Source organism: Oncorhynchus mykiss, chromosome 3 (assembly GCF_057628025.1).
Source record: "Oncorhynchus mykiss isolate SJ-2025 chromosome 3, ASM5762802v1, whole genome shotgun sequence".
Classification (NCBI taxonomy): Eukaryota; Metazoa; Chordata; class Actinopteri; order Salmoniformes; family Salmonidae; genus Oncorhynchus; species Oncorhynchus mykiss.
In genome coordinates, this window is record NC_143024.1 from 55,040,124 (window position 1) to 55,053,906 (window position 13,783).

At 44.4% G+C, this 13,783-nt stretch overlaps 1 protein-coding gene across 1 annotated transcript in view; it reads left to right on the top strand.

Annotated features, from left to right (window-relative positions):
- Window positions 1–255: 255 nt before the first annotated feature.
- Window positions 256–13,783, top strand: part of LOC110519984 (inactive dipeptidyl peptidase 10) — a 207,193-nt gene continuing 193,665 nt past the window's right edge. The window contains exon 1 of the mRNA XM_036974137.2: window positions 256–830. Coding sequence (XP_036830032.2) covers window positions 765–830 — 66 coding nt within the window. The 5' untranslated portion in view covers window positions 256–764. The remainder of the gene's footprint in view (window positions 831–13,783) is intronic.

Sequence of the window (13,783 nt, forward strand, 5' to 3'; positions counted from 1 at the left end):
GTTGCTGAACATGATTGATGATTCAAGCTGATAAATATTAACCAACCAATAGCTATAGGCCGACATTACACTGCAGCCTACCACTACTATCATCAACTGTAGCCTACACGCATAATGGGCAAACTAGTAGGACTTGTAATGGCTATATTCTGAAATAGTACAACTAAAAGATATGGAAATAACATGCCCATTTGAGCTCTGTTGGGTCTTCATTAAGTGTATATTATGTCAAACACGTAATCACACCCCCACCCATTTTGCCGTGGGAACGCATCAGACCACTCCGATGCCCCTTCCCCTCCTCCCCCTCCTAGTTCCCCATCCACACCATCACCATGGATCACACAGACAGACAAGGAGCGAGTAGTCAAGATCCCCTCGTTTGTCGCTTGCAGAAAGATAGAGGGGTATAAGCAGCCAGTCTACTTGATATGTTTCTATGTATTTATTCTTATTATTCTGACGAATCGATATTTTTGCCCTCTCTATTTGACATAATAAGGAGAGACAACCAGCATTAGAAGGGTTCTTGTCAGACGTTCTAAGACTTCGCTCAGAATTAATTCGTGACGGACCACATTGCTGCATGCCTCCTGCTTAATTAAGATTCTGCAATTGATAAACCGGCGCCTATACTTATCAGGCAGAACTAGGACATCACGATCGCCGTTTTGACTAATCCACGGGGCAGTGGGCTCTGACTGCAGCGCATCTTTAGGATTCTCAGCGAGTTGACTCCAAGTTTCTATTACAAGGAGTTTGCAATGACAGCCACGAAGGAGCAGCAGCCGAATCAGAGACAGAAGCCACCGCCGAAGGATGACGAGGAGGTGGGCTTGCCAGTCTATATATTTGCAATGATCTGTGGTTAGGCTATTGAAGAGTTAATGAGCTAATTTCTATTCTTTGATAATACATTCTCCATCTAGTTTGTGTATTCTAGACTACAAGGTCAGTTAGGCTATAATTCTAAAATTAGATGGCCGCAAATGAATGCCGGTTGTTGTGTGTGGCAGTGTGTGAGAAATAGGGGTCATATAACACCTGAATATCCCTACTTTCTATATTTTTGAACATTTCATATTCAGGAACATATTTCCTAGTCTACAGCTAGGAAGTGCAGTGATGTGTCTTTCACTATATATGTTGCGTCTTCACTGTCTGCTATTAGAGACCCCTGTGTCTTATTTACCCTATCAGTTATTGCTTTCTGTCCACGCGCTCCCTATTGTGCGTGAATATTGCAAGACAAGATTCAGGACTTATCAATTAGTGACTCTGTAAGAAGACCTCGTCAGTTGTCAAGCCGAGAATAATGAGTGCTCTCGTAGGAATCGGGAGGAGAGGGGGCGGGGGTGACCGCACGGTGTGCGTGCTCGGCGGCTCGCGGGAGATTGTAATTCAACCTTTGCCTCGTAACAGCTGTCCGCAACACACCACCTTGACAGAGAACAGCCGCGGAGAATCACTCTGAAAAGAGTCTACCAGGCACCCCCCCCCCCCCCCCCCCCCCCCACACACACACACACACACACACACACACACCGCACAAGACGTGCAGCAGCTCACCTCAGTAACTGTTTTCTGTATTTTGGGCACGTCAACCACAATTATCCGAGAGGCAGGGCTTTCTTGTCAGTGTGTTCATGCAGTACAAATAGCCCTCTGAGACCGTGTACCAGTCCGCATCTGCAATGCTTTTTTTCGGAATTTGCTATGTTTCTAGTTAAGAATTTCAAGGTGTGATATCTCTGAATGGAAGAATTGGTGGCGCATTAACTTGACAACTAGGTTGTTGCTTCTAGTTACGTCAACTCTGGGCGCTAATAATTGATTTTGCCTCCCTAAATGTTTAAATAACACTCACATGTTGCACCCGGCAAAAGGGATCTTCCAGACCATTGCTATCTATCTGTTTTGACGTGGGAGTTATCTTACTGTATATTATGCCCAACATCTGTGGCCACCACCACCATGTTCATTTTAAATGCCACATTTCCGGTGTCCTTTGTATTGGGGTCTTGCGGGGTTCAACACCATGGGCGGAGCTCATATATAGTCCTACTACTAGAAATCTAAGACTCTGGGCAAATATTCCTCTTATGCTGAGGTATCTTTTATGTTCTTGTAATTACAATAAAATACTGTGAAATAAAAACCTCACCCCTCAATGAATTTGAGTCTGAACGGAAAATCAACCACACTGTAATAGATACCAACCAGCATCCTTTATTGTATCTCTGAAATGCTGTTTTTCCCAAACCCTGAAAACTCCTGCTTTGATTGAATGATGTTGTGTTAGGGGTACCATTGCATTTCCAGACTTGAGTTCAAGTAGAATTTGATATGAGATGGGATTTGAATGGGCCTGCCTGGAGTGACAGATGGGCAGGGTTCGCACTTTATCTTTGCACTTTTAATTGGTTCAATTGTACCAGGCATGCTCAATCAAGTGCATCACATATTTAAAAGTAAATAAATACTACTTGAACTGAGGTATGACTAATTCATTGCATGACAAACATGCAAACACTGTAAAGGGATTACCATGAATTTGACAGCAATTCACAGGCAGCTCCACAATGCAGCATCGTTTACAGTATGCTGCAGTAAAATCGTTTTTTACTGGTGATAATATCTAAAATAATATCTAAGATAATATCTCAAATTACCGTACAATTTACAGTGTAGGCTATACACTGTAAAGGGGTTGCCATGAATTTGACAGTAATTTACAGGCAGCTCGTGGCAAGTAAAATGCAGTATTTTATATTACAGTAGGTGTACTGTAATATGAAATACTGCATTTATTTGCCACGAGTTGCCTGTAAATTACTGTCAAATTCATATGGTATCAAAACAAGTACTGTGTACACAGTACACACAGTACAATACTGTAAAATTTACTATTTTATACTGTAAAAAAGTATAAATGCTACCGTAATCAGAATGAATGAATTAATAGATTAATTAATCAAATTCATTGAGTGGAGGGGTTTGTATTTCACTTGATTTTACGGTAATTACAATGGATTGGTGCAAGTAGTTTGGCTGCTAGATAAAGTTAAAGTGTTTACACATTATAGCATATTAATGAATAGTTGGTGTTTTATATCACTTGCAACTCTAGAGGCCTTAACAAAAGGTTACAAACTGGCAGCGACTACAGGACAAAACAGACCAAAAGGACATGGCAAAATACTTAACCGTTTAAGACTTGGGCCACTTCAACGGTTCAAGACTTGCTGCCACTTCAATCTGTTCCTTATGTATTTTAAATGAATAACCACGTAGGAATTAATTTGGTACAGCAATCTCACTCAAGGGTGCAAAAAATATAACAAGGCACACCTCAAAATAGGTTATTGAGCCAGAAACAACAATACCATGCATCCACTAGTGGTCAAAAGGTTGTTGGCACACTAAAGATACTGTATTCTGTGTGCTGGAATTACAGTACCTTTTCAATTACAGCAATTTCCCCACAATGTACCATCATTTACAGTATACTGTAGTAAAACGTTTCAGAGATTTTTACTGTTGGTAATACCTAAAATTACAGTATAAATGACAGTTTCCATTACAATGTGTCACAGATTTGTAGTGATACACAATGCCACAAAGGCAATTTTTGTTCAGAGATTTTGTGAGGCAGTAACTGCACCTGACTCTCTGACAGCCCTAGCAGATCAACCATCCACAACATTTATTGAGTGCATTCAGAGATATACAAATAGAGAAGAAGAACTTTTGGATATTTCATTATTGTCTAGTTCCACTTCACAGTTAGAGACATAGCTTAACTACAGTATGACTTAAATGCAATGGTTTTCACAGCTTTGTTTTCATTATCAAGGAAGTACCATTGTTAAATGTAATTGCTCAAATATTGAAAAATGCCAAGAGCTGTCATCAAGGCAAAGGGTGGCTATTTGATTTGTTTAACACTTTTTTGGTTACTACATGATTACATATGTGTTATTTCATAGTTTTGATGTCTTCACTATTATTCTACAATGTAGAAAATAATAAAAATAAAGAAAAAACATTGAATGAGTAGGTGTTCTAAAACTTTTGACCGGTAGTCTCTATATGTGTCTTTTTACCCCTTTTTCACGATATCCAATTGGTAGTTAGACTCTTGACCCATCGCTGCAACTCCCATACAGACTCGGGAGAGGCGAAGGTCGAGAGCCATGCATCCCCCGAAACATGACCTTGCCAAGCTGCACTGCTTCTTGATGCACTGCTCGCTTAATCCGGAAGCCAGCCGCATCAATGTGTCAAGGGAAAACACTGTCCAACTGGCGACCGTGTCAGCATACATGCGCCCGGCCCGCCACAGGAGTCGCTAGAGCGCGATTGGACAAGGACATCCCGGCCGGCCAAACCCTCCCCTAACCCAAACGATGCTGGGCCAATTGTGCGCCGCTTCATGATCACCTGGTCACGACCGGCTGCAACACAGCCGAGGCTCAAACTCAGATCTACACTTCTAGCACTGAGATGCAGTGCCTTAGACCACTGCGCCAATCGGGAGGCACAGAAGGAGATTCTACCTTCATTCTGTTACTAAACTTCGCATCTACACAGTTCTTCCAGTAAATGTGTTTTTGTGAAATGTTCTGTGTGTTTTGAAGTAGTCTTTGCGCATAGAGTTGTATGGTTTGTTAAACTCTGAAATTAATGTTTTTTGTTCGTCATGTATTTTAAAGTGAAAGGTTTTTTGGGGGGTGGCACACGGGGAGATTGGCGGAGTCGGAGTTTAGACCTGAGCCAACTCCCCGTGCTAACCGTGGGGAGCATGTGACTGGTCAGGCACTGTGTTATGTGGTGATGCGCAGGGTGTCTCGAGTGAGCAATCACAGGCGGTGTGCTCTGTGCAAGCGTCCCGCATTTGCCGGGTGGAAGTGGGCATCCAGCCAGAACAGGTTGTGCCAGCTCTGCGCTCGAGACCGCCAGTGCGCCTTGACGGCCCAGTGTAGCCGATGCCCGCCCCACGCACCAGGTCTCCTGTGTGTCTCTCCAGCCCGATGAGTCCTGTGTCTGCTTCAAGGACCAGGTCTCCTGTGTGTCTCCCCAGCCTGGTGAGTCTGGTGCCTGTGCCCAGGAAGAAGCCTCCAGTGATGATCCATGGCAAGAAGCCTCCAGTGATGATCCATGGCACGAAGCCTCCAGTGATGATCCATGGCACGAAGCCTCCAGTGATGATCCATGGCACGAAGCCTCCAGTGAGGAGTCATGGCACAAAGCCTCCAAACACAGCCCTGACCTTAGAGAGACTTTTGGTGATTTTGGTGGGCATTCTATGTCCTTTATTTCTATGATTTGTGTTTCTATGTGCTGGTCGGATATGGTTCTTAATCAGGGACAGCTGTCTATGATTGGGAATCATACTTAGGTAGCCCTATTTCCCTCCTTTCAGTGTTGGTAGTTAACTTTGTTTGTGGCACTTAGCCCTGTAAGCTTCAAGGTTGTTTCTTTCATTTGTTGTTTTGTTGGCGACATTTTAAAATAAAATAAAATGTACATTCACCACGCTGCACTTTGGTCTACTTCCAACGACAGCCGTGACACATACAAATAAATCACTTTCCATTGATAAAGGTAAGCCAAGCAAACACCTAATAGGAGCTTCATGTAAAACACAGGGCTCCTATGGAAAAAAGGTGAATTGCAACATCACTTAGCCTAAATTCAAACCACTCTCCCCCTTCCCTCCCCACCCCATACAATCGATGACAATACCAGTAATGGTACCGTCAATGGATTACCGGATTACCGGCATTGTTACCATAAAACTGTTTTGTTTACAGCAACTTAATGTCAGCCAATTACCTGTAAGTTACTGTAAAACTACGGTAATCATTATCATATTTCCCAACATGCTCTGAATCCTTTGACCAGGATTTGGGGGTATTTTGTGAAATGTAATGGAATTTTGCATCTCTGCTTGCATGCCTTATTGTAACGGTTTTCTAGGTGAGAAGGAGAGTCGGACCAAAATGCGGCGTGTCTATTGCAATCCATGTTTAATGAAGTAACACACTAAACACAAACACTACCAAAACAATAAACTTAACGAAAACCGAAACAGCCTATACTTGTGTAACCTAACACAGAATAATGACATAAGGACACTAAGGACAATCACCCACGACAAACTCAAAGAATATGGCTGCCTAAATATGGTTCCCAATCAGAGACAATGATAAACACCTGCCTCTGATTGAGAACCACTTCAGACAGCCATAGACTTAGCTAGAACACCCCACTAGCTACAATCCCCATACATACACACCACATACAAAAACCCATGCCACACCCTGGCCTGACCAAATAAATAAAGATAAACACAAAATACTTTGACCAGGGTGTGACAGAACCCCCCCCCTAAGGTGCGGACTCCCGAACGCACCTCAAAACAATAGGGAGGGTCCGGGTGGGCGTCTGTCCATGGTGGCGGCTCCGGCGCGGGACGTGGACCCCACTCAATCAATGTCTTAGTCCCTTCTCCTCGCGTCCCTGGATAGTCCACCCTCGCCGCCGACCATGGCCTAGTAGTCCTCACCCAGAACCCCACTGGACTGAGGAGCAGATCGGGACTGAGGGGCAGCTCGGGACTGAGGCAGCTCGGGACTGAGGGGAAGCTCAGGAGTGAGAGGAAGCTCAGGAGTGAGAGGAAGCTCAGGAGTGAGAGGAAGCTCAGGCAGGTTGATGAATCTACCAGATCCTGGCTGGCTGGTGGTTTCGGCAGATCCTGGCTGACTGGCAGATCCTGGCTGACTGGCAGATCCTGGTCGACTGGCAGATCTGGAAGAGTCTGGTCGACTGGCAGATCTGGAAGAGTCTGGTCGACTGGCAGATCTGGAAGAGTCTGGTCGACTGGCAGATCTGGAAGAGTCTGGTCGACTGGCAGATCTGGAAGAGTCTGGTCGACTGGCAGCTCTGGCTGCTCCATGCTGACTGGCTGCTCCATGCTGACTGACAGCTCTGGCTGCTCCATGCTGACTGGCAGCTCTGGCTGCTCCATGCTGACTGGCTGCTCCATGCTGACTGGCAGCTCTGGCTGCTCCATGCTGACTGGCTGCTCCATGCTGACTGGCAGCTCTGGCTGCTCCATGCTGACTGGCTGCTCTGGCTGCTCCATGCTGACTGGCTGCTCCATGCTGACTGGCTGCTCCATGCTGACTGGCGGCCCTGGCTGCTCCATGCTGACTGGCGGCCCTGGCTGCTCCATGCTGACTGGCGGCCCTGGCTGCTCCATGCTGACTGGCGGCCCTGGCTGCTCCATGCTAACTGGCAGCTCTGGAGGCTCCTTGAAGACTGGCAGCTCTGGCGGCTCCTTGCAGACTGGCAGCTCTGGCGGCATCCTGCAGACAGGCAGCTCTGGCGGCTCCTTGCAGACTGGCAGCTCCTTGCAGACTGGCAGCTCCTTGCAGACTGGCAGCTCCTTGCAGACTGGCAGCTCTATGCTAACTGGCAGCTCTATGCTAACTGGCAGCTCTATGCTAACTGGCAGCTCTATGCTAACTGGCAGTTCTGAACAGGCGGGAGACTCCGGCAGCGCTGTAGAGAAGGAAGGCTCTAACAGCGCTAAACAGGCGGAAGACTCCGACAGCGCTGGAGAGGAGGAGGGCTCCGACAGCGCTAGACAGGCGAGGCGCACTGTAGGCCTGATGCGTGGTGCTGGCACTGGTGGTACTGGGCCGAGGACACGCACAGGAAGCCTGGTGCGGGGAGCTGCTACCGGAGGGCTGGGGTGTGGAGGTGGCACAGGATGGGTTAGACCGTGAAGGCGTACTAGAGATCTTGAGAGCGGTGCTGGCACAGGACGTGCAAGGCTAGGGAGGTGCACAGGAGGCCTGGTACGTGAGACTGGCACCATCTTCACCAGCCGACTAACACGCACCTCAGGACGAGTATGGAGCGCTGACCCAGGTGCCATCAAATCCCCGACACGCTCCGTCGGGCGAATTCCATGTTTAAAACACCAACACAGCAACTCCCTCATTTCTCTCTCCTCCAATTTCCCCATTAACTCCTTCACAGTCTCTGTTTCGCTCACCTCCAACACCGGCTCTGGTTCTGGTCTCCTCCTTGGCTCCTCACGATAAACAGGGAGAGTTGGCTCAGGTCTGGCTCCTGACTCTGCCACACTCTCCCTGAGCCCCCCCCCAAGAAATTTTTGGGGCTGACTATGGGGCCTCCGTCCGCGCCGCCTTGCTTGCTTCGCAAACTCCATTCTCCTATATCCTTCCGCGCACTGCTCCATCGAATCCCAGGCGGGCTCCGGCACTCTCCCTGGGTCGACCGCCCACCTGTCTATCTCCTCCCAAGAAGTATAGTCCATACTGTACTCCACTTTGGGCTGTTCTTGCCTGTTGACACGCTGCTTGGTCCCTTTGTGGTGGGTGATTCTGTAACGGTTTTCTAGGTGAGAAGGAGAGTCGGACCAAAATGCGGCGTGTCTATTGCAATCCATGTTTAATGAAGTAACACACTAAACACAAACACTACCAAAACAATAAACTTAACGAAAACCGAAACAGCCTATACTTGTGTAACCTAACACAGAATAATGACATAAGGACACTAAGGACAATCACCCACGACAAACTCAAAGAATATGGCTGCCTAAATATGGTTCCCAATCAGAGACAACGATAAACACCTGCCTCTGATTGAGAACCACTTCAGACAGCCATAGACTTAGCTAGAACACCCCACTAGCTACAATCCCCATACATACACACCACATACAAAAACCCATGCCACACCCTGGCCTGACCAAATAAATAAAGATAAACACAAAATACTTTGACCAGGGTGTGACACTTATGTGGATTGTATAACATGCTGACCACACCTCTCAGGTCGCGTGCGCGAGCGTTGCAAAATAAATTTAAACACACGTTATTCACTTATTGCCACCACACTGCTCGCACGTGCCAACGAGCGTCTGCGTTGCCAACCGCTAAAATAGAAGTCAGTTCTATTTGTGGCGCTGAACGCGGTGCAAGTCCTGCCTCTCCCATCTTCTCATTGGTTTATAGAAGCAGATACCGACGTGCTATCTCCACTTGGGGGATGGAAAGATGAACTGAGTTTGGTCGATCGTCATGGTAACTATGAAAGTTAGATGCCATTCTCCATATAAAGTCCAAAGATGAAAAAGCCTGGAAGGAGGAGAGATAACTAACAACGATTCAGTTGACCGTTTTAAATGTGGATTAGTAGTCGGAGTAGAGGACCTTGTGCATTTTAGGTAAAATAAATAATAATTAAAAAAAAAAACTACTTGATGTTTATATCCCAGGACAAATTAGCTAGCAACAGCAAACTAGCTAAATAGGACAACTTAGCTAGCAACTGCAAGCTAGCTAGCTAAATTGACATAAATGTTTAATGCTTTTTGATCTGTCCCCAAATTAATATAATTGATTCAGAGTTTGTTTTGATATTTCAACCTTTGTGTCGTGATCGCGTTTGGTGTGGGGGGACAAAATCAATTTGCGCATGTTGGCGCACAGGCGCGGCTGGTTTGGTTAAATAATTACATTTTAATGAGAACATATTCACTTAGGATCTCACTTGGTGAAGGCCACAAGACTGAACATGGATGAATGCAACAACCATGTCTCTGGTGCTAACAAATACAATAATGAGTGGTAACTCAACAATTCATTCCAAAGGCAAGGCATTTTGGGAAATATGCAAAAAAGGCTTTGCAGTAAGAGTATGTTACCGTAGAAGGACTACAGTAGCATTATTGGTAGTGTAAATCAATTACAGTAACAGTATTGGATATAGTAAAATACGATGTGGAAACCTTTCCTTTTCTGAGGGGATTGGGTCTTTGTTTTTAGGTAGTGTTCAGTGGGTCATTATGTATGTGTTTTTTTTTATGTGTGTTGGCATGGACAGGTTTGTCTACCAGGGTTGGGGCCAAATCCATTTCAATTCCAGTCAATTCAGGAACACAGAAATTCTCTTTCATGTTTTTCAACAAAGAACATTTGGAATTATATTTGGAGTTTGATTTACTTTCTGAATTGCCTGGAATTGAAATGGAATTGACCCCAGCCCTGTTGTCTACTTAAGTGATAATGCCTGAGAAGCCGGTGTTTGGAGGATATGTTGGCACGGCTGTGTTTGGCAAACGTGCCAATATATCCTCCAAACACCGGCTTCGAGGTCATTATCACTTTAATAACAACGGGTTACCAACATATTCAAATAATGATTGACATATTTAATAAAAAAATGTATTTTGAAAAATGCACATTATTTCATCCTTCCACAAGATATAGTCCAGACATAAATCTAGGGTTACTACCCAAGCCGGCTGGTCCTTTGTTCTATCGGTTCGGTTGCCAGAGACGCGACCCAGTCATTCAGTCTCATTGTTCTGTATCTATGGACGTGACCCAGACATTCGTTCTAAACGTTCTATTGCCATACTGACTGGCAACGTTCGTAACCCTTGCTTGTTAGCTAGCCAACTACGGCTAATTTACAGTCACGTCAAACAGTGCAGCCAGAATAACAACAGTAGCAGCATTTGCATTTGTTTGAGCTGTTTTCTAGTGACATTTAACTGGATACATCCTTAACGATGAGCTAATGATGCGTGATTTCGCCTGGCATAGAAAATGTGCTCACTCGTCAGGACACTGTGGTTCAGAGTAGGAGCTAGCCAACAACACAGCTTACACAATCACTTCAAACTGAACCTGGAAAGAATGCAAACTAACCTTTATATATATCCATAAAAATTATGCCAGCTGATTCATGATTTTGACTGGCGGAGAAACGCTGCCTGCCCATCTGTCTCGTCCCTACTCCCGACACATTCATTACTGATGTGGGATGTCTGGAGATTGAATTTGAATATTGAAACAATGTTGAAAATGTCGGAGGGACAGACAGCAAGACAGCGTTCAGATGGGTTTCTGTCGTAGTGCCTAGAAGTTCAACCTGTTCTAAATATATGGTCATCACTATATGAGCCACGTTACAATTCCCACTTTGTGTGATGCCTAGTATGTTTGCCTTTCACGCCAGTGTGCCAGGTTAGCTTCCTTGCCTTGCTGTTCGCTACGGTGTGTACTTAGTTCATTATCTATCTTAGAGTCCTGGGAAAACATGTTTTCTGCTCTTCCAGGGGTTTTGTGAGTGTTTAGGGGAGTATGGGATTGATCTGTTGCCCAGCAGTATGTCATCAAAGGGCAAATGTATCGACATGACTCTACTGTCATGAGAAAGGCTAGGAGTGTGTGTGTGTGTGTGTGTGTGTGTGTGTGTGTGTGTGTGTGTGTGTGTGTGTGTCAGAAAGAGAGAGGTGGCCTTCCACTTGTGCAACGACTTACATAAGATGGGAAAATGAGAAAGATGTACCTGAACTGTCTTTCTCCCCCAACTATCTACATAAATCTCAATGACGAAGTGTACACTTTTAGATATGTACTCCTCTAACTTATAAGGCTATACTTTACATCCTTAAAGTTATTCATAGACACAATATATATTTGGTGAATAGTTGCCATGATACCAAGCCACAGTTCATTTTAAATAATTGCTTAGATAGAGGTTGGAAATGTGAGCCAAACTCCTGGAGCAGCAGACAGGGCTGAGGAACCGAAAGAGGAGATCAGTCGCATGAGCAGCCCTATAAATCCAACTCAAACTCCCACTGGCATTGTCCTTCGTCCTTGCCTTTCCGTTCTTAATTCGCCCCTCGCCGGTAATTTTATAGCTCAGTGGCTGCTGGATGCCCCAATGTCACCTATGTCTCCAAAACATTTAGAGAGTGAAAGACTCTTTCGGCACACAGAGAAAGGCTATCTCCAAAAGTGCATAGCCTGTGTGTGACTGTGAGTGTGACTACAATCTTCACTCAGACACATTCAGCTGTGTGTCAATGAGCTTATCTTGAGGATGGCTTCCCATTACAATTGTTGGTTACATTTGATTTCTCTAGAATAGATCAAATACTGTTTTTTTATTCAGTGGGAAATGGCTGAATTTCTATTCACACCCTTGAGCATAATTTCACTAGTTCTACCCTAACCCAAACCTTACCCCCCCCCCCCCTACCCTTACCCTATCCCTAACCCTTACCTAACTCTAACCTTAACCTTTAACTTAACCATTTTACATTTCAACTTCAATGGGGTAGGGATGTCCTAAGGATCCCTGATCGCATGGACCAATTTGACTAGTAATGTAGTCGGCTGTGTTTAATTGGCTTTAGTTACATTTCACTGCAGGAGAGAAAAAAAGCTTTAACACCTACCGTGCAATTTAAACCAAATCACAATTTAATGTGCGGTAGAGTAAAATTGATTCAGATATTAAAACCTAATTAATAGAATCACTGTATTGTCCTGCATATGCTTCTGCGGAGGTGGTCTGGGCATTATTCATACATTATATGGTCTTATACCGATGAATGCATCCTTTGAATGGCTATGTCCTTATTTGACTAAATGCTGCTAGAAAACATTTGCTGTTTTGTGTACGTCATTGACTCTATTTGTATTTTTTAACAACAGCATAGCGATTTCAAAATACTCAAAGATGAAACAAGAAGGTATTGTTTTAGAATGTAATTAATGGAGCTTCAATCTGACATTTGGTTTTACATGTTATTTTCCCTTGAAAACAATTAACATGACTTGGCATAGGAGATAAGATTGTGAAGGAGTAGACATTCATAGCAGATCATGTGAGCTCCATTGAGTGCAAATGTCTCATAGATTTTCATCCGGACTAGACTCTTGACTTCAGTGCTAGACAATGATTATCACATGAAGCATCAAATATCTGTCATTAGAGCTCTGATAAGCAAACAAGGAACCAAATGGGACACATATTAATTTGTGAATAGCACAGCTGCAACACTCCACGTCTTCTGTGCTCAGCTTCTCATATTAAAGAAAAAACTGACTCCTAGATTGAGCTGGCTCACAGTCAATGTTGAGAATTGAGTTCCATCAGTGAGGGCCCGAGTCATGATTCCCTTTGTGTGTCATGGGCATATTGGGTATGAGTCGTTTATACATTAGAGCCCCACTGTGGCATATGGACAAGAACCGTCTGTGGAGGTGATCAATGTACATTTTTAGTTTCAACTTCAACCTCCTTCAGAAATGCATGGTCCCCAACTTGCACTTTGTACAAGGCTGCTGTGGTTTGAATGCTTTGGTTTCTTATTGGAACGTTTTGTCTGTCTTCTTTGGTCCAAAATAATGTTCTGTTTATTTACTTCTCTCTGCAGCTTTAACTGTTGAAGGCATTTGTAAGGCATACACAGAACTTTGCAATCAACAAGGTGCTGTGCTCTTGAGGCCATCCATGGATGGACACCCAAGGTGTATATTAAATATGTGATTGGGTAGTGTTGTGGTTGGTGTATGTTGTAGTGTGGTGTGGGTAGCGCTGTGATCATTGGCAAATGTTCAGTTCTCAGAGTACTGGTGGCTCTTGGCTACATTAGAATTGCATGCATGTCATTACAGAAATACTGTATCTGTAACACTTACACCTCTCTTGACTTGAGGCTTTTCCCAGCTTGTCGAACTGTCATTCAATCTATTTTGAAGCAAAACACTCTACTAAGAATAACATACTACAGGCGGATATAATGAAAAATAACGAGTCAAACTTTTCCACCAGTCATACAGTAGTTAGGGTTGAAAAGCTTCAGTAAGTTTGTTAAAGCAATCTATCGTAACTTTGGTAATTTATACTGTGCCTTCAGAAAGTATTCACAATCCTG